The sequence below is a fragment of the Sturnira hondurensis genome, unplaced genomic scaffold, assembly GCF_014824575.4.
Source record: "Sturnira hondurensis isolate 20B ecotype Veracruz unplaced genomic scaffold, ASM1482457v3 Scaffold0006413, whole genome shotgun sequence".
NCBI lineage: Eukaryota > Metazoa > Chordata > Mammalia > Chiroptera > Phyllostomidae > Sturnira > Sturnira hondurensis.
Genome location: NW_028079044.1, coordinates 12,576,229 through 12,598,381, shown reverse-complemented (window position 1 = coordinate 12,598,381; position 22,153 = coordinate 12,576,229). Strand labels below are relative to the sequence as shown.

At 36.9% G+C, this 22,153-nt stretch overlaps 1 protein-coding gene across 5 annotated transcripts in view; it reads left to right on the top strand.

Annotated features, from left to right (window-relative positions):
- WDPCP (WD repeat containing planar cell polarity effector) overlaps nt 1-22,153 on the top strand; it is a 407,760-nt gene that overhangs the window by 149,291 nt on the left and 236,316 nt on the right. For all 5 annotated transcript variants that reach the window (XM_037048018.1, XM_037048019.1, XM_037048021.1 and 2 more), the window contains exons 11-12: nt 9,927-10,115; nt 13,269-13,392. In XM_037048018.1, coding sequence (XP_036903913.1) covers nt 9,927-10,115; nt 13,269-13,392 — 313 coding nt within the window. The remainder of the gene's footprint in view (nt 1-9,926; nt 10,116-13,268; nt 13,393-22,153) is intronic.

Genomic DNA, 22,153 nt, shown 5'->3' with positions numbered 1-22,153 from the left:
AGTCTTGGCTAATGTAATTATGATGTGCCTTGGTGTGTTCCTTCTTGGGTCCAACTTCTTTGGGACTCTCTGAGCTTCCTGGATTTCCTGGAAGTCTATTTCCTTTGCCAGACTGGGGAAGTTCTCCTTTATTATTTGTTCAAATAAGTTTTCCACTCGTGGCTGTTTCTTTCCCCCTTCTGGTACCCCTATAATCCGGATGTTGGAACGTTTAAAGATGTCCTGGAGGTTCCTAAGCCTCTCCTCATTTTTTTGAATTCTCATTTCTTCATTCCTTTCTGGTTGGATGTTTTGTTCTTCCTTCTGGTCCATTCCATTGATTTGAGACCCAGTTTCCTTTCCATCACTATTGGTTTCCTGGACATCTCCCTTCATTTCAATTAGTTTAACCTTCATATGTTCCTCTAATTTGTGACTATAATCTACCAGTTCTGTGAGCATCCTGATGAATAGTGTCTTAAATTGGGCTTCTGAGAGGCTGGCAATCTGTTGGTCACTTAGAGTTATTGGCTCTAGGAGTTTGAGTTCTTCTTGCGCCATCTTTTGGACTGTTCGTGCCTGTTAAGTAGCAGGATCAGAGCCCTAGGTGTTCACCAGAGCAGGGCAACTCAGTGGCTGGGTTGTGACACTGTATGAGGGGGCGGGGTCAACGAGGAGCAATGGCATCCTGTCTGCCGCCTCCCACCTCGGCCCCCACAGGTGGGGCAGCTGCCACCATCACCAGGGCCCACGCTTTTCGTCCCACTGCACGCGAGTGTGCCACTGCCGTCAGCCCTTGCCCCCTGGGGCCTGCGTGGTCCGTCTCACTGTGCGCGAATGTGCGACCGCGGTCAGTCTGCCCCACACCCTGACTGGGTCCGGGCCACTTGCGCTCCTAGGTTGGGGGATCTGTCCTGCGCGACCCTGCTCCACTGCTGGCTCCACCCCTCTTACCCTCCCGGTTGAACGGTTAGTTGTTGTCGGACTTCTGTATAATTCAATTTTCTGTTCTTTGGCTGTGTCTTTGTTCTCCAAACCTTTGTCGTATTCAAACTTGGTTGTGGGAGAAGGCACAGTGTTTCCACCTATGCCTCCATCTTGGCGGAAGTCTACCCCCAAACCTACTTCTGTATTCTCCATTTTGGTGGATGGTACAGTTATTCAGATAGATTCCCAAGTCACAAGTCACTCTGGAATCCTCTCTCACCCTCAATTTGGCCATATCAAATCAGTGACCAAATCTCAATTCTGCCTTCTAAATGCTTTCAGAAACACATTATTCTATTCAGCCTTGCTGTTATCACCTTAATCTAGTTGTTTCCTGTTTCCCATGATCAAGCAGTGACCATCTATAATTATCTGCCTACCAATGTTCCCATCCCAGCCCCCAGTTAATCTAACAGTGCAGATTTGGTCATGGATTCTCCAGCTTGAAGTCCTTCAGTGGTTGATTAGCCCTCGTCTTCTACTCAGGCTTCATCTGTCCAGCTGGGCTGCACTAGTGTCGCTCCCCAATCAGAGCACGTGCTGTCACACGCCCTCCTTCCCATGGTGGTGTGGATAATATTCTGTCTACCTGCAGTGCCCCCACGATGCTCTCAGAGAGCCTACAAAGTTGGGGAAGGTTCATGTTCAAGTGATAATGTTAAGCAAGAAATAATTAAAGCTAATAAAAAATAAATAATGAAAGCCAACTTCTCTGTCATAGGCAATGTGTGTGTACATTTGTGTGTCTGTCACTGTAAAAAACAAGTACTATGATTTTTGTCTTAGAACTTTTAAAAAATATATATTTTATTGATTATGCCATTACAGTTGTTCCATTCCCCCCTTCATTCCCCTCCACTCTGCACACCCTTCTCCCACCATTCCCCCCTTTAGTTTATGTTCATGTGTCACAAGTTATTTAGATTCTATATTTCCCATACTATTCTTGCCCTCCCCCCTGTCTATTTTCTGCCTACCATCTATGCTACTTATTTTCTGTACCTTCTTTCTTCTTCTCCTCCGACTGCCCTGTTACTAAAGCTCCATGTGATCTACATTTCTGTGGCTCTGCTCCTGATCTAGCTGTCCTCTTGGTTTGCTTTTGTTTTAGGTGTGGTTGTTAATAACTGTGAGTTTGCTGTCCTTTCACTGTTCATATTTTGATCTTCTTTTTCTTAGATAAGTCCCTTTAACATTTCACATAATAAGGGCTTGGTGATGATGAACTCCTTGAACTTGACCTTATCTGAGAAGCACTTTATCTGCCCTTTCATTCTAAATGAAAGCTTTGCTGAATAGAGCAATCTTTGATGTAGGTCTTTGGATTTCATGACTTGGAATACTTCTTTCCAGCCCCTTCTTGCCTGTAAGGTCTCTTTTGAGAAATCCTCTGACAGTCTGATAGGAACTCCTTTGTAGGTGACTGTCCCCTTATCTCTTGCTGCTTCTAGGATTCTCTCCTTGGCTAATTCTCTCCATTTTAATCTTGGGTAATGTAATTATGATGTGCCTTGGTGTGTTCCTTCTTGTGTCCAACTTGTTGGGAGCTCTCTGAGCTTCCTGGGTTTCCTGGAAGTCCATTTCCTTTGCCAGATTGGGGAAGTTCTCCTTTTTTATTTGTTCAAATAAGTTTTCCAATTGTCACTGTTCCTCTTCCTTTTCTGATACCCCTATAATTCATATATTGGAATGTTTACAGATGTCCTGGAGGTTCCTAAGCCTCTCCTCATTTTTTTGAATTCTTTTTTCTTCATTCTTTTCTGTTTGGTCATTTTTTTCTTCCTTCTGGTCCACTCCCTTGATTTGGGTCCCAGTTTTCTTTCCATCACTCTTGGTTTCCTGTGTATTCCCCTTCATTTCAATTAGTTTAGTCTTCATTTGTTCCCCTAATTTGCGACTAAAATCAACCAGTTCTGTGAGCATCCTGATCAGCAGTGTTTTGAATTGTGCATCTGATAGGTTGGCTATTTATTGGTCGCCTAAAAGTCAATACTTTTAGGCTCTGGGGCTTTGAGCTCTTTTTCTAATTGAGCCATAATGTTTTGGTCAGGTCACGCCTATTACTGAGGGGCAGATCCTTAGGTGTTCACCAGGGTGGGCGACCCAGTGGCTGGGTTGTGACACTGTATGTGGGGGCGGGGTCAATGAGGGGCAGTGGCGTTTGTTCTGCTCTCTTGGATTTCAATCCCCTGTGCTACTTCCTGCAAGCAAACGAGGCCCTCCTGGTGCCAGCTCCCGGGTGTGTGGGCCTGTGCACCCTCCAGGACCCTGTGGGTCTCTCCAACAAACTCTGTGAGCTTCTCCCTGCACCTTGACCTGGAAAGTTTCTTCAATTGGTGCTTTCAGGCCTTAACTCCTGGTGCTGGGGCCCTAGCTTGTGCAGTCTTTCTCACTGCTTGCTCCTTTGCCTGTTTTATCTGCGTGCAAATGTGTGACCACGGTCAGCCAGCCACCCACTGGGTCTGCCCGCTGCCACCCCACACCTGGGATCCGCCACCTGTCGCCTGTGCTCCTGGGTCGGTCAGTCTGCTTTTGCCTGCCTGACCCCGCTCTGCCAGCCGCTGACTCCACCCCTCTTACCAGTCTGTCTGAATAGTTTGTTGCTGTCGGACTTCTGTACAGTTCAATTTTCTGTGTTTTGGTTGCGTTCTTGTTACTAAAACTTTGTTGTCTTTAAACTTGGTTGTGCGAGGAGGCACAGTATTTCTACCTGTGCCTCCATCTTGGCCAGAAGTCACCAGAACTTTTATAAGAAGTATTTCTTCTTCAGAAGAGTTATTTTATAGTGAATTACTTAAATATTATACGTTACCCAGGTGGTAATTAATTGCCAGAAGGAAATGTCAAATACTTTATTATATCCCTAGTCATCTTAAAATTGGATCTTGCCCTGGCTGATGTGGCTCAGTGGACTGAGCACTGTCCTACGAACTGAGAAGTAGCTGGTTTGATTCCTGGTCAGGTCACATGACTGACTTGCAGGCCAGGTCTCTGGTTGGGGGTGTGCAACAGGTTAACCGATCAACATATCTCTTGCACATGGTATTTCTCTCCTTCTCATTCTCCTTCCCTTGCCTTCTTCCTAAAAATAAATAAATAAAATCTTTTTAAAAAATTGGATCTCATATCATTTGAAATAGACTGCTATTCCAGACAGCATTCTGTATTCATCAAACTAGAGTGCTGATGGATTTTTGAATAAATTTATTGAAGTATAATTTACATAAAATGAAATGTACCCGTTTTAAAGTTACAGGTCAGTAAGTGTTAACAATGTATATATCTTCATGATTACCACCACAATCAACATAGAGAATGTTTACATCACTCCCACCCAAAATTCTCTCAGGCCCATGTGCAGTCAATCCTCACAACCCTCAAAGCTAAAGTGCATTGATACACTTTTGTTATTACGGATTAGATTTGCTTCTTCTAGAATTTCATAGAAATGAACTAAAAAGTAACTCTTTTGTGGGTTTCTGCTTTCACTAAACATTAATCTGTGGGAATCTTCCATATTGGTGGGTATATTTGTAAATTTTCCTTTACTGAGTAGCATTCCATTATATAGCTTGAACCACAACTTGTGTCTTTTCACATATTGATAGACATTTGGATTGTTTTAATATTTATGCTAATATTACTAAAAATGCCACATACTTTCATGTATAAGTCTTTGTATAGACATATATTTTAATTTCTCCTGAGAAAAACCTGGAAGTAGAAAGGCTGGGCCACATGCTAAGTGTATATTTAAATTAAGAAGAAACTATTTTGTAGCTCCACATCCTCGGTCATACTAGGCATTAATGGTCTTTTTACTTTTAGCCATCCTGGTGAATGTGTAATGATGCTAATTTGCATTTCCCTGATGAGTATTCGAGTTGAGCATCTTTTTATGTGTTTGTTTGCCATATATCTTCTCTGATGAAATATCTTCAGATCTTTTGCCCACATTTAATTGAATGGTTTATTACTGATTTGTAAGACTTTATATATTCTGAATACAAGTCCTTTGTAAGATACTAGTATTGTGAATATTTTCTTCCAGCATAGTTTACTTTTTCATTTTGTTTTGTTTTCTTTTTTATCATTATCCGAGGATATGTTCATTTATTTTAGAGAAGAAAGCGAGGGGAGAAAGAGAGACTGGTTGCTTCCCATATGTGCCTTAACTGGGGATCAAACCTACAACCTACATATGGGCCTAACCTGGAACTGAATCCACAACCTTTTGGTGTACAAGACGATGCACCAACACACTGAGCCACTATGCCAGGGCTTCCTTTTCATTTTTTAACGTGTGTTTCAGGTAGAAGTCTTTAAATTTAAGGAAATCCAATTCTTAAAATTCTGTGCTTTATGGCTTATGCTTTTTGTTGTCTAACTCAGTTTTCTTCTGGAAGTTTTATGGTTTTAGTTCTCACAGTTAGGTTTATTGTCTATTTCAACTTAATTTTCTGCATGTCTCTCTCTCCAATTACTCAGGTCTTCTTTGATTTCTCTCAGCAGTGTTTTACAATTTTAAGTGTAGCGATGTGCATACTTTGTTTACATTTCTGGATGCTATTATAAATAGTGTTTTTAATTACAGTTTTTAATTGTTCATTGGGGTTACACAGAAATAAAATTTTAAAATATGACCATGTATCCTACAACACTGTTAAACTCATTTGTTAGTAGTAACTTTTGTCAGTTCCTTAGGATTTTCTACATAGATGAATATGACACCTGAAATTTTAAGATTTTTTCTTCTTTTCTTCTTTTATTGTTGTTCGGGTACCATTGTCTCCATTTTATTGCTACAACTTTCCCCTACCCCACCCACCCACCCACCCCCACCACCCACCCTCAATCCTACCTCCCTTGGGCTTTGTCCATGGGCCCTTTATATATGTTCCATTTAAACCTTTAAACCTTTTTCTTTTTTTCCTTTAATGTCTTTGTTGTTTTTGGTATCAGTGTAATGCTAACATCATGAAATGAATTGGAAAGTGTTCCCTCTTCTTATATTTTGAGGTCTGTAGAGTTGATATTGTTTCTTATTTTAATGTTTAAGAGAATTCATCAATGAAAGCATCTGGACATGCAGGCTGTGTGTGTGTATCTATTCCGGTATGAGTGTGTATGTGTCGTGTATGTAAAAGATTTTCTAACTACAGATTCAAATCCAAATAATAACAGGTCATTAAGCTTATCTATTGCTTCTTGAATGAGCTTTGATAGTTTTTGTTAAATCCCCATTGGATGAAGGAGAGAGAATGATGATTCAAACCTAGCCAGTCTTGACAGTCTTAATGCCAAATAGTAGGCTATTTCCCCAGTCTGAAACTGAATAGCAGATGTCTCAGTTTGTCAAACTCCTAAATATCAAGCACTTGTGCCATTATGCACATAGAAAGGCTAAACATTCATCAATTTAAAAACAAGTAGTTATTAAATTTACACAGTATTCCCCCCAGGTCACCAGCCCTTACTGCAGTCCCCCAAATGCAACCTGTGTAACAGAGTGCCAGGCCGTATTACATATGTATATAATATGTGTGTCTATACACACACATTTGTATGTACACACATGCGCGCAGTACTAGGTACAAATGGCAATTAACGGTTTCTACAAAAATTCATTTTTCAGTTGAGGTTTTAAACTTGAAAACTGAAAAACATTCCTAAAAATCATACTTCCTTAAGATAGAATTTGAATTGCTTGTTCAGTTTAGCTTCTCAGTCTAAGAATGGCTGTAAGGTAAGTTTTTATTTGGAAAGAAAAAGCAGCCAAATGAGTGCAATTTCTCTTTCCAGTTTGGCCAGGCTATTTCATAGAAGTTACTCCTAATTAGGCTAAAAAATCTGTGGCACCTTCCAGTGGTTCAAAGAAACAGTTTTTTAATTCATGGATTTTCTCTAGTCTTTGTTTATTTCCATTTCTTATTTTTATTACTTCTTTTTGTTTACTCTAGGTCTAATTTACTGTTCTTTCCCTAGGTTCTTAATATGGAAGCTTGGTTTTTTTTTTTTACACCTTTTTCCCTTTTCTAATTGAAACAGCTATAAGTTTTCCTCTAAGTACTGCCATAGCCACACCTCACAAATTTTGATGTTATTTTAAAACTCTATTCATTTCAAAATATTTTCTGATTTACTTTGTAATTTCTTCTTTGAGACATAGGTTATTGAGAAGAATGTTGATTAATTTCTAGATATTTGGAGATTTTCCAGGTATCTTTCTGTATTGCTATCTAATTTAACTCTGTCATGGTCAAAGAACCTGCTCTGTGTGACTTCAAAACATTTAAATTTACTGAGGCTTGTTTTATCACCCAGAATATGCTCCATCTGATGTTCTTTGTATATTTAAAAAGAATGTGTACTCTACTGTTCTTGTGTGAAGTATTTTATAAATACCAGTTAGACCAAAATCATTAATAATGTTTTTCAAGTATTTTTCTGTTCATACTTGTTTTCTCTTTATATGTTTTTTCAGTGACAAAAAGTGCTGANTTTCTTCTTTGAGACATAGGTTATTGCGAAGAATGTTGATTAATTTCTAGATATTTGGAGATTTTCCAGGTATCTTTCTGTATTGCTATCTAATTTAACTCTGTCGTGGTCAAAGAACCTGCTCTGTGTGACTTCAAAACATTTAAATTTACTGAGGCTTGTTTTATCACCCAGAATATGCTCCATCTGATGTTCTTTGTATACTTAAAAAGAATGTGTACTCTACTGTTCTTGTGTGAAGTATTTTATAAATACCAGTTAGACCAAAATCATTAATAATGTTTTTCAAGTATTTTTCTGTTCATACTTGTTTTCTCTTTATATGTTTTTTCAGTGACAAAAAGTGCTGAAATTTCCAACTATAATTATAGAATTGACTGTTTCTCTTTTTCTGTTTTTGCTTTATTGTTTCAGAGTTCTGTTACTTAAAATTATTATGGTTCTTCATGAATTTTCGACTTTTTATTATAAAGATAGAGAATTTAGGCTAGTTCATTTCTATCAACAGTTAAAAAGGGTTTATTTACTGTTGTCTTCTGGCTTGCCTAATTTCAGAAGCAAAGTTTCCAGTTCATATCTTTGTTTCTCTGTACATTGTGTGTCCTTTTTTGGGTTGCTCTTTAAAATTTTTTTCTTTATTACCTTTTGCACAATTTGATTATGATTATATTTTATATTCTCTTTTCAAAATTCAGTTCTTTCTCTTGCTAAAAGTATTGCATAAGGTATAGATAGAGTCAACAGATTTTGGATATTTTCAGTTTCCTGCAGAGTTCCTCCACATTAATGTCTACTTCCAAGGAATCACTCTGATTTATGAGGACTTTCAGTGCTTGACTGCATGCTCACGAAGGCTTTTGGGCAGTAGCATTCATTGAAGCTACCAACACAAAAGGAATAGTAAAGTTTTATTGCTTAGGGCAATTCCCCAGATTCCCTATCAAGTTGAATCCTGTTGGATAGTTCTCTTTTTGATGTGACTTAAAGTTAATATGAAGAATTTTGGCATTTTTCTCATAAACTAATGTATTTTTAAAATCCTGAAACCTATAACCATTGTAGTCAAATGACAATAGTAATGAAAAGAATTGCAGTAATATTTTATGTACTTTACAGCTTACAAATTTCATGTACATTTTCTCATTTAGCTCGATGAATATTTGTACTGAGAAGTTTGTGTAGACTCACTCAAATTTGTAAACTTTGCCTGAATAAAAACAAGCAAGAAAACATAACCAGAGGCATCAAAGTAAAGAACAAACTGACAGTAACCAGAGGGGAGGGAGGAGGGGGAAACAGGGCAAAGAAGGGGAAGGGTTGTCAAGGGACATGTATAAAGGAAGAAGCCAAAGTGGGGTAGGATTGAGGGTGGGACAGGGAAAGTGGTGGTGGGAAAATGGAGACAACTGTACTTGAACAACAATTTTAAAATAAATAAATTTATAGAAATGTTAAAGATTTCTACTGCCAACCATTTTTAAAAGATTTTAAAAACAATAACCTGCTTAAAAGCCCTACTACTTATTGTTATTTAACTATACAGGAGTTGTTAGTTTCAAATGAGGTATAATACAGATTAAAAAGTTGGTAAAATAAAACTAGAACTGAATTCTCTTCCATTTGTTTTGTGTTCTTGTTCCTCTAAGATTAGAAGTGGATTTGCTTTCATTTAAAAGGATAAACAGCCCTGGCTGGTGTAGCTCAGTGGTTGAGCGTGGGCCTGTGAACCACAGGATTGCAGTTCGATTCCCAGTCAGGGCACATGCCTGGGTTGCAGGCCAGTTCCCAGCAGGGGACTTATGAGAGGCAACCATACATTGATATTTCTCTCCTTCTCTCCTTCCCTTCCCCTCTAAAAGACAAATAAAATAATAAAATTTAAAAAAACTGGAAAATTCTCAAATAAACAATTTAACTTTATATAAAAAATAAATAAATAAAAGGATAAACAAATATGTTTCTATTTTACCACAATACTTTATGGCAAATATTAGTTGTAAAGGGGAGCAATAGCAGGTTTAATACTAATCATTTCTTACTTCAATAGAAGAGAATAATCTCTAAATGCCAATTTAAAATAAATTGGTATGTGGTAGCTATGAAAAAAACTGTCAGTTGAGAATTTTAATAACTCTCAGTTGAGAAAAAACTATTAGTTGAGAGTTTTAATACCAATGAATAAAAAGTCTCAAAATCATTTGTATGACAAGAATGACAAGAATAAAGAATAATGACAAGAATAAAATGACAAGAATAAGCTAGACAGAATTGGTAAGTATTATTTAAAATGAAGATTTAACCACAAATCCATGTTACTCAAAATTTGGATCCCCAAATTTCACATTTCTATCATGTATGCAAGAAATGATTACTTTTTTTCTCCTTTATTGAAAACTTAACTGTTTTATTCTAATTTTTGTTTTTAAAAGATTTACTTGGTTTTACATTTTTTGTTACAGGTATCTTCACGCAAGGACAGCTGGGCCTGGTAGACGTCATCTTCCAGTACATTCACTATGATGAGATCTATGAGGCGATAAACATCCTGAGCAGTATGAACTGGGACACTCTGGGCCACCAGTGCTTTATCAGCATGAGTGCCATTGTGAACCATCTTCTTAGACAAAAGCTCACTCCAGAGAGAGAAGGTCAGACCTGAAATATATTTCATAAGTGGGTTTTACGTATAGATGAGGTACGTTTTATTTAGTCAGTTATTTATGAGGGTTATTTTGAATTGTGTTATTGAAGACTAAAAGACAAAAATGTTAATGCTGTATTAAAACTGACAAGATCAGATATCAAAAATTACTCCCATATGGTACTTACTATATAGTATTTATCAACATAAATAGCAACTTTCCTGTATATACTATTTTGGAACTTACAGTGCGGTCATTTGTATATAGTTCAATGTAAGTTCATGTGTGGAATATACTCATATTTCAAACTTTGATCAAGAATTTTATGTACTTGCTAGGGCCTGGTAGACAGAAGGCCCCAAACAAAGGTCCTTATTCCTCCTTCACTTTAGACATCAATATCTTTCTCTCACACCCCAAATCCTTTGTCCAGACAATAGTCCTTACCCCTGATGGTGTGTGTGTGTATTTTTGGGTCAGAATTGCAGCCCAGGCTGCTGCTGCTTGTTTTCATTCTAACTTCTAATTCTGATACCAGTCTCCCTTCTGCCTTCTTGAATTGCCCTACCTCCCCCCTGTAAGTAGGATTTCAGATGTTTATTATCAAAGAGAGGTAAAATTTTGTTTAAAAAAAAACAAATATGTGCCACATACAATAATGAAATTTTTCTATCTGTCATGTATTACTATATTTATTGTGATTTACTTATTTACTTAATGTAAAATGAACCTAAACATTTTTGCACTTCTTTATTTCAAATCTTTGCAATAAACATCAACATTAATGGTAGGAAATCATTGACATTAATTTGTAGCCAATGAGAAACAGTCCTCAGGGTAGTTTATAAGGTAGGGGAGACAGGAAATATATCAAAAGGTGTTAACTGGAGAGCTTGTTTTCCTCTTACTTTCTTTGCAAGTTTATAAATTTTCTTATTCTATTTTGTTTCCAAAGTAAATTGTTTAGCTAGAATTCTGTATCTAACCTTCATTTTAGTAATTTTAGAGAAGAATCATCAATATGAACATGTTCCTTCAGGAAGTCTCAATCATGGGACTTGGCCCAGCTCACAGGAGGCCTACAATAAATATTTATTTAATGTTACTTGAATGTGCTTTTTGGAAGTAGTCCAACCCATCTATGGGGATTCCAGTATTTCTGTAATGAAAAAATGCCAGGCACAGTGCTTGGCCCACAGTAGGTAATTGAGTATTAGTTTAAAAATAAAAAAGGTACAACTTCAAAGTTTTAAGTACTAAGAGTTACTCTCATATTTCTGCCTGCATAGTTATAGGTACTAGGAGTTACTATCATATTTCTGCTTGCATAGTTATTTCAAATAATTATTTCTTAGTATTGGCACACTCTCAAGATTGGGTAAATAATAGAGGAAATAAAAACAAAAGAAGCAGAGTCCCTAAAGAAAAGCTGTTATATTGCACAAATCTGTGCAAGAGATCCTAAATTTACAACTGAAGAAATATGGAGAAAATAAATTTTTACTGTGACTCAGGACACTGAGAAATTGCTAACATCTTGGTGAATTTGTATTATAAGATTCCTGTGTTGTAAGAAAGATTATTAGGGAATTCACAAATGGCATTATCAGGTTTTTGGCTTAATAAAGAATATTTCAGGAACAATATTGGGGAGATTTGGAAATAAAATGCTTGTATGGTAGTAAGCTTTAAAAATAAAATGCTTGAATGATGCTGGGTTATGAGAATATGTACATTTTAAGTAGGCATATGCATTTTCCCCAAGTAACTGCAAAACACACTTCTAAAACATTCAGAATTCTTCTCTATTGAGATTTATTCTGAGTCTAACAAATTTGACATGGTAATTTGTTTTCCTTTTATTAGTGAAACCCAGTGGGCTCTTTTATTTGTAGCTGTGTTGTGGCAGATCTTCATTTCTGCCTTAAACATCAAGCTGGGTTATCTAATGAATCTGTAACTGTGCTGGGAGTTCTGAGTGTTCCATGTAGGCTCGAACATTTCAGATGTACAAAACATGCTGTCAAGAAAACAAGCGATGGCAAGAGAATCTGGCCTGTTTTCACAATAGCATTGCTGTATTCAATTTTAATCTAAATTGACTGCTGCTTTGAAAGAAAATACCCCTAAAGTTCATCTTACTTTACTCTCTAGATTTGAGATTAAAAAAGAAATTATTTACAGCTTAGCCAAGTCCATAGCAATTACTCTGATGAGGTATTCAATACTTTCAAACCTAAATATGCCCAAAACTAAAGAGTTTCACTAAATAAAAAAATTTTTATTCAACCAAGTGCTAGTGAGTAGCATAAGAATCAGTGAAGACTTACTATGAATTGTAGTATTGTCATATATACTCATTCTATCACCACTATGGTAATTATAGAGCTTCCAAGTATTTCTGGGAGGAAATACAATCCCATGTGCATGTCTTAGTAAAACTGTGAAGTAGGCAAAGCGTGCCTCTTTCTCCTAATTACAGTGCTCTGATTTATCCAAACCTGCTCTCCCATCCTTCTTTCCTAGGAAGGTGTCAGTTGACCCCAAGAAGATTAGCACTTCCTCCCTCCCAGGGGTGTTAGCTTTCACACCTGGACCAAAGCAACAGTCTTACTATTTAGGATAGGACTTTGGGACCACATGAGAACTTTCACTATTTCTCTAAAATTGTGATAGAGATATTAATATCTCTATAGATGTTATAATAGGACTTTTATTTGGAGTATTTGTATTATTTTAAAAAATCATTTCTAATATTGATTTCAGTTTCCAGTGTGGACAAGTTAGTTTTCTCCTTTCAACTAAAGAGAGTAAATGTTGAGCACACACTTGATTTTACTGGAAATACTAGTTCAAACTGTGTTACTTTGATGAGTCACTGTTTTAATTACCCATTTGTGGTGAGAGGTTGATTCATTATGGATTTCTTCAGTTTTGACAGCTTTTTTGTTGCTCAGAGTCATTGTCAGCTTTGCCTTAAGTGAAAGTTTATACACAGGTTTGTTTTTGTACCAGCTGTCATATTTTAATTTCATCTTTCCTGCAACAAGCTCACATTTCATCCAAGTTTGCAAAACCTGACTGACTGCAAACATGAGTCTTCTGTTGTAATTGAAGGAGTTTCACTTGTTTTAGTGCTGCTATGTTTGAATTCCACAGCACAGCTTGAGGCAAGCCTTGGAACCTTCTATGCTCCAACAAGACCACTCCTGGATACAACTGTATTGGAATATAGAGACCAAATCAGCAAATATGCAAGGAGATTCTTCCACCACTTGCTCAGGTGAATGATATCTTTGGTAATTGCCTATTTAAGGAGCCATCTTCTTTAATTAAAATATTTTATAATATGGCTGTTTTCTAATATTCCATACCCTAAGAGAAAACCAAATCTCTTGATATCCTTTCTTTAATTTATTCTTGTTTTCCTTTTAACTAATATATTTAAATATTGTTTAGGGCTTTTGCATCACCAGCACACTTTAATATAACTTCCTCTTTCATATGAAAACAAAAAGTACCAGCTGTGTAAAATCAACTTAAAAATATTAATTTAATTGTGCTCTTAGCACTAGAGAAATGTTTTAGTTTCATTGAAGCTAAAAATATGAATGTGTTATAAAAAGCTCTGAGACAGTCATTGGTTAGTTTTACTTTAAAAATAACTGTAAAAGATTTGTCCATTGTCTTCATATAATGTGGCAAGTTACTAGCTCTACTGTGCCTCATTTTCGCTGCTTTAAAGGGGTATAATACATTCCTTTAACCTTAGGTGTTATATGAAAAATTGGATAATGCCAATAAATTATTTTGAGAAAAATAATGTCAAAGTTGAAAGACAAGTACATATAGCATAGTTCATTTATACAAAGTTCAAAAAATGGATGGGTGGAAGATGGATTGATAGAGAAATGATAACAGGTAGATACCTATACTTAGTGTAGAAATACATATAAATGTGTCAATACTATAAATGAAAACAAGGACATGATTAGCACAAAATCTAAGATAGTGTGGAATGGGTTAATGAAATTGAGAAATAGATTTCTAGGAGCCTCCAAGGTATTAGTAATGTTCCATTTCTTAAAATGAATGGGTTATATATTTGGGTCCATTAAAAATTAGTATTGTTTTAGCTGAATGTGTACATTTTATATTCTTTTATATGCAATATATCTTATAACAGTAATAAAATTTTCATCTCCATGTACCAAAAGGAAGTAACTGAGTTTAGAATTTTAATTTTACTTACAATACCATTTGTTAAAATTCTATTTAACTCTTTAAAGCAATTTCATGTATAGTCTCTTCTTTTTTTCCTTACAACTACCCTGTTAAGGGAGTATTATCATTCGACAAATAAATAAACGACTTGTAAAGGGGCACTTTGGTCTCCACCCAACAGTGAAGCCTTTGGAAAACAGTCATTTTAGAAGCTGAGAAATGTTAATATATTGTATGAGTTATGATCTGTAATTGAATTTTGCTTTTTTATATAAGTGACTTTAGCATATTCCAAGAAGCTTTCACCATGAACAAGGCAGTCTTCTACCTATGAACCTATGCCAAAAATACTGTGGCTGTTGTTACATTTATTTGAACTGAAGGCTTTGTTCTTTGCACTCACTATTATTTTGTTTTCCCTGTTCCTAGGGAAAATTAATGAATTCAATTCTTGCCTAAAGAACACAAAAGATTAACATGAATGGAACAGGCATTTTGGAGGCATACTCTTGGTGGCCTCACTGTGTCTTTAGCCTCTGTGATTTCTTTGTGCATAAGCATTATATTTCCTAAGGTGGTAATGTCATTATTCTAGGGCTGCTGGCCCTAGCATACTCAGATTCTACTAATATTCACATATACTACTGTTGTACGATTGTTTTGTTCATTGATTTTTCTCAAATGCAGCATTCTGATTATATTTTGGATGTGCTTTGACTAGATGACTATTGTTGCTGTTATTAGACTCCAGCTTTTCTGTGTGGTTACATCTGGAATTGAATGTTTTTCCCTTGGGATATATACTGGGTTTTTCATGTTTCCTTTTATGCATGATTTGCTACTATTTCGGTTATAATGAGTGTTTATTAGTTCTTTTAACAGTAGGCTGTATGTGGCATTATGAAAAAACAGAAGTAAGTTCAGAGGAAATTAAATGAGATAGCTTAAGTTGGAACCATTCTTTTGTTTAATCTGCTGCCAGGAAGTTCTCCTGCTTAAGGGAAGAGAAACAGGCCAGATACTTTTTTGAATTTGTGAAGTGCTAGAATTGCATTACTCCCTGTACTTTGACTAACCAGTATTTTAATACTCTAAAAAAATTATTACATAATGGACTAAGTCCTACACAGTAAACACCATTATAGGGAGTTTTAAATTGAAGATGAAAGAAAGGAGTGCCGTGCAGAGTAGGGATGTGCCTAGGATCACTCACTGGTGAAGCCAATGACTCAGACTGCCTAAGTCCAGATTGGACTCTTTAGAAAGAAGCGAAGGGAGGAAGAAAAACAGAAACATCAATGTGTGGTTGCCTCTCATGAGTACCCCTGGGGACCTGGCCTGCAACCTAGGCATGTGCCCTGACTGGGAATCGAACCGGTGACCCTTTGGTTCACAGGCCCATGTTCAATCCACTGAGCTACACCAGCCAGGACTAGATTGCACTCTTTTGATTAATAAGCATAAATATAAGATTGATTTTAATTTTATACATCAATAGGGTGAATATTAATAGTGTGAATTTGTGATGATAGACAGTTATGCTGTGTGAGTTACTAAAATAATATATTTTCTATACAGGTTTGTTTTTATCTTTACAGTTAGAGGGAGTCCATGGACATCTTTTTGGGTTTTGACCCTTTTTGTTTTTAGCAAGTATAAAAAATTATCCTGACAGCTTTCCTCCAAATCTGAATGAAACTAAACTTTGTAACTTACTTCTTCTGCCCTTTCCTGACACCTTTTTGTATGCATTTAAAGTGATCAATTTTCATAAAGAAATGCTCCCTATAATTGTACGTCATTGCTGCTAACATGAAAGATAGAAAGTGGTAGAAGTACAGGCTTCATGTGGTAACTAAATAAAGTGTTTATTGTAATAACATTTTAAAGATATCAATCATAAAACCATTTAGTTGGAAGACTCTTACCTATGGGAGGTGTCTAGAAAAAAAAATTAATGTTTTCCTTTTCTCTCATGGTCACAACACTTCGACACCAGAAGTTTTTTCCTACACTGACCAATTCTCTGACAGCAGCTGGGAGTTCTATAATTCAATTCAGTCAATTCAGTTCTGACACTAACCATAATTAGTATAGATTCCATATGTTAAGGGCTCAGTCCCACAAGACTTCCCCTACTTTGAATGCCATTTTCAAGTAACAGGTCCCCAGGTTACTCAAAACTTCTGTCCCACAAATTGGAGGTTCCTCCTACCCGCTCTTCAGGTTCAATAATTTGCTAGAGCTACTCACAGAATCCAGGAGCCAGTTTACTTACTATTGCCAATATTCCGAAGAATACAAGTGAATAGCTAGATGAAGAGATGCATAGGGTAAGTTGTGTGCAAATGGCCATGGAGCCCCCATGCTGTCTCCAGACCTGCCACTCTCCCAGCACCGCCATGTGTTCACCAGCCTAGAAGCTCTCTGAACTCCCTCCTTCTGGGAATTTATGGAGGCTTCATTACATGATCAATTAAATCACTGGCCATTGGTAATTCATTCAACCTCCAGTCTCCCCCTGCCCTGCACCCCTCACAGCCTTTCCTGGTATTCTCAGGGTGGAGCTGAAAGTTCCAACCCTTTAATCATGTGGTTGGTTCCCCAGATAACCAGCCCCATCTATAGGGGCTTTCAGAAAGTCACCTCATTGATACAAAGTCAGATGTGGTTGAAAGGAGCTTGTTATGAACAACAAAAGACTACTTTCAGCTTTTTGACTCCTGTGCGTATTACGTGCTTTTGAGTCAGTTCCCATTCCTGGAAAGCCTGTGAATGCGTGATACTCACAATGTCCTGCCTTTAACAGCCCTGCCCAGCTCTTGTAGGTTCATTCCTATGGCTTCCTTTTTGGTGTCAATCCATTTCATATTGGTCTTTCTCTTTTCCTACTGCCTTATATTTTTCCTAGCATTATTGTCTTTTCCAAAGCACCTTCCCTTCTCATGATGTGCCTTCAAAAGGACAATTTCAGTTTCGTCATTTTTGTTTCCAGCAATGTTTTGGGCTTAATTTACTCTAGGCCCTCCTTATTCATCATTCTGGGAGTCCAGAGTATCCATAGAGCTCTCTTCCTACCCCATATTTCATATGAGTCCATTTTTTTCCTATTAGCTTTCTTCACTGTCCAACTTTTGCATTTGTACATAGTAAAATACAAGGGTGTGGATGATCTTAGTCTTGGTCTCTAATGATGCAGGTTTCCTCTTGGTAATCTTTACTAATTCTTCCATTGCTGCCCTTCTAAGTCTCAGCCTTCTTTGGATATTTTGGCTGCAGCCTACATTTATTTATTTATTTATTTACTTGCTTACTTATTTATTTCACACATGGATCAACAACTTTATTTATTTATTTATTTATTGTCGTTCAAGTACAGTTGTCTCCATTTTCCTCCCACCCTCAAACCTACCCCCTTTGTCTTTATCCACGTGTCCTTCATACATGTTCCTCCATAGCGTCTCCCCTAGTTTTCCCCATTATCCCTCTCCCCACTTCTCTCAGGTTACTATCAGTTTGTTCTTCATTTCAGTGTCTCTGGTTCTATTTTGCTTGCTTGTTCATTTTGTTGATTAGTTTTAACTTATAAGTGAGATCATATGGTATTTGTCTTTCTTTGCCTGGCTTATTTCACTTAGCATAATGCTCTCCAGTTCCATCCATGCAGTTCCAAAGGGTAGGAGTCCTTCTTTCTTTCTGCTGCATAGAATTCCATTGTGTATATGTACCAGTTTTTTGGTCCACTCATTTACTGATGGGCATTTAGGCTGTTTCCAGCACTTGGCTATTGTAAATTGTGCAGCTATGCACCCTTGAACATAGGGGTGCATAGGTTCTTTTGAATCAGTGTTTCAGGATTCTTAGGGTATAATCCTAGCAGTGGAATTGCCAGGTCAAAAGGCAGTTTCATTTTTAGTTTTTTAAGGAAATTTCATACTGTATTCCACAGTGGCTGCACCAGTCAGCATTCCCACCAAGAGTGTACTAGGGTTCCCTTTTTTCCACAACCTCACCAGCATTTGTTTGTTGATTTGTTTGTCATGACCATTCTGATTGGTGTGAAGTGGTATCTCATTGTGGTTTTAATTGGCATCTCTTTGATGGCTAGTGATGCTGAACATCCTTGCATATGTCTCTGAGTCCTTTGTATGTCCTCCTTGGAGAAGTTTCTGTTTAGGTCCTTTGCCCAGTTTTTTAACTAGGCTTTTTGTCTTCCTGGAGTGTAGTTGTGCGGGTTCTTTATATATTTTGGAGATCAAACCCTTGTTCAAGGTATCATTTGCAAATATGTTTTGCAAATGATACTCCCATATGGTTTATTCCCTTTTGATTTTGCTGATGTTTTCTTTAGCTGTGCAGAAGATTTTTATTTTGATGAAGTCCCATTTGTTTATTCTTTCTTTTATGTCGCTTCCAGTCTACATTTAAATTGATGACTGGACCAGGGTAAACAAAATCTTGAATAATTTCACTGTCTTCTTTGCATATCTTAGGTTATGATATTAGGTTATTGATATTTCTTTCACCAATTTTTCACTCCTTCTGAGTCTAGTCCAGTTTTTTGAACAATATGTTCTGTGTACACATTAAACAAATAGGGAGATAAGATACATCTGTGTTTGACACCTTTGCCTATAGGAAACCATTTAGTCTATCCATATTCTGTCCTGGCAGTGGCTTCCTGTCCACAGTATGGGTTATATACATCAGGACAGTCAAATGCTGAGAAACACCCCCCTTTTTTTTCAGAGCAACCACTGGCTTTGCATGATGTAACAGTCAGAGGCTTTACTATAGTCTATAAAGCATAGAGTAACCCTCTTCTGCTACTTTTTGGATCCATCCAGTATCCAGCGAGTGTTCACAATTAGGTCTGAGTGCCTCTTCTTTTTCTGAGTCCAGCTTGACTATCCCTTTCTTTCTTCATACAAGGTTGCCTTTGTTTCATCACCCTGACCATTGGTTTTCTTGTATGGGAAATTAGAGCGGTGGTCCTATAGTCTGCACTCACTGGCATCTCCTTCTTGAAAACTGGGATGTATATGGAACATTTCCAAACTGTAGGCCACTGTCTTGTTTTCCATATCTGTTGACATATTTTGGTAGCATTTTGACAGATTCAGTGTCTGTGGCTTGAAATAATTCTGTCTATATCCCATCTACCCCTGGTGATTTGTTTATTCCTAATACTTTCAGGGCATCTTTCACTTTGCTCTTTTTAATTACAGGTTCTTTCTCATTGGAATCATCTGTAAGGGTATCTGTTATCCCTTTCTCTCTTCTATATGGATTTTTAGTACACTGTTTCCACCCTTCCTTTATTTTTTCGTGGTCAGATAATGTGCTTCCTTGGTGGTCATTCAGCATGCCTAACCTAGGTTTGAATTTCCCTATTATTTCTTGAGTTTTCTGGTAGAGATCTCTTGGTTTTTCTGTTTTGTTTTCTTCGGTCTCCTTACATGACTATTGTAATACTTCTCTTTATCTCTACATGATAGCCATCGAAAAACTGCAGTTGGGATTCTTTTTATCACCTTTTGCCTCTCACCTGTCTGGCAATTTTTAGTGTTTCTTCTGTCAGACATCTTGATTTTTCTTGCCTTTTCACGTTCTTTCCTAATGTATTTCTAGTGTCCTTCCACTGTTCGTCTGGTCCTTGATCACTTAAGTTTAGCAGTGCACATGTTTTTTATGTGAACTTTAAATTCATCAGGAGTGTTATTTATATTATATTTTGGCACCATGATTCTTTTATTGCTTTTCTTTAGCTTTGCTCCTGTATTTGATATTAACAGTTTGTGGGCAGCACCACAATCTGCTCTTGGTCTTGTTTTGGCAGGAAGAATACAGCTTTTCCATCTCCTGCTTCCAATAACGTAGTCTATTTAATTTTTGTATTGGCCATCTGGTGATGTCCTTTGGCTTTATCATCTAGGAAATTCCAAAGGCATTCGGAGCTCTGTGCCAGGAATAAGAAAAATACCAAAGTTATATTTCTTACTATAAATCACAATATCATAGAAGGCCAATATAACTTACCCTAAATTAAGTTCACAAGGTGTTTGTTCACCTCTCAGTCTCCATGGAATTGAATAGTGCCCCAGAACTACTGAATAGGGTAATACTAATAAGAGCTTTTATTATGAACAAATAGAAACTATAATAGGAATAGCTACATACTGAAAAAATTTCAAATGAACATACCGCATATGAAGCCTATTTTACTAACATGGAAATATATAATAAAGGATTACTGATTAATTCATTTTACTTTTTTCTTCTCTTAAGTATAAGACTTGCTTTCTGACCTATATGCTGTTATGTGGTTGTGGCACAAAGAGTCATCTTTTTTATTTTTACTTATTTGTTCATTTATTTTAACACAAGATCAAAGCATTTTAGTATCATTGACAGGTGAGACAAATATATTGATATTTGCTAATGAAATAATTTTTTAATTGACTTTATTGGGGCAACATTTGTTTACAGAACCATACAAGTTTCAAGTGTACAAATTCACAAAACATCATCTGCACCCTGTGTCTTGTGCTGCCCACCGTCCAAAGCAGTCTTTACATTCCTTTTATGCCCACTTTGTTCACCTCCACCTACCACACCCCATTTTCCTCTATCTCCACACTGCTCTCTGTCTATGTGAGATATATATATAGTCTGTCCAGAAAAAGTCCAGCCATTGTTAATATAACGAGAATAGTATGTGCAGCATAGATGTAACCTAGCAGCCAAGGAGAGTAGACTGGAATGCACATGTGTGAAAATGATGACTTCACTGTACTAGTCAGTAGGGGTGGTAGATGCTGTTGAGTGAGCATGTGTACTGTGTGGCCATGGAAGTCAAAATGACTGAGTAGAGCAATGAATCTGCATCAAATTTTGCATGAAACTTGAAATTCCTCTGCAGAAACTATTCAGATACTTCAGAAGGCCTCAGCTCTGGGCAACTAGTGACTGGCAGCTTCATCATGACAATGCACCCACTCATGCATCACATCTCATGCAGAGTTTTTTGGTGAAACATAAAATCAGGTGACCAACCCCTGCTTCAGCCCAGATTTGTCACTCTGTGACTTCTGGCTTTTCCCCAAACTAAAATCACTTTTGAAAGGGGAGAGATTTCAGAACATCAGTGAGATTCAGGAAAATATGATGAGGCAGCTGATGGCGATTGGGAGAACTGTGGGAGTTCCCAAGTTACCTACTTTGAGGGGACTGAAGCATCATTGTCATATATACAATGTTTCTTTTATCTTGTGTCTTCTTCAAAAATGTCTGTATTCTATTTTTCATATTACATGGCTGGATACCTTTGGCCACACCATACATACAAACAATGACTTTTAATTCCTTCACCTTTTTCACCCAGCTTTCTAATCCCTCTCCCCTCTGATATCTGTCAGTCTGTTTCATGTTTCCATACCCCTCTTTTTTGTCAGTTTATTTTGTTCATTAGAATCCACATATAAGTGAGATGTATGCTATTTGTCTTTCTCTCACTGGCTTATTTCATGTAGCATAATAATAATCAGACCCATCCATGCTGTCACAAAAGATAAGGTTTTCTTTTTTTATTTTCTGCACCAAATAGTATTCCATTGTATAAATGTACCATAGCTTTTTCATCTGATCATTGGTCACTTGTGCTGTTTCCAGATCTTGGCTATTGCAAATAATGCTGCAATGAACATAAGGGTGCATATATTCTTTTGAATTAGTGTTTTGGGTTTCTGGGTTTTTTAAAAATATTTTTTATTGTTATTTTATTATAGTTATCCCAATTTTTCCCCTTTGTGCTCCTCCGC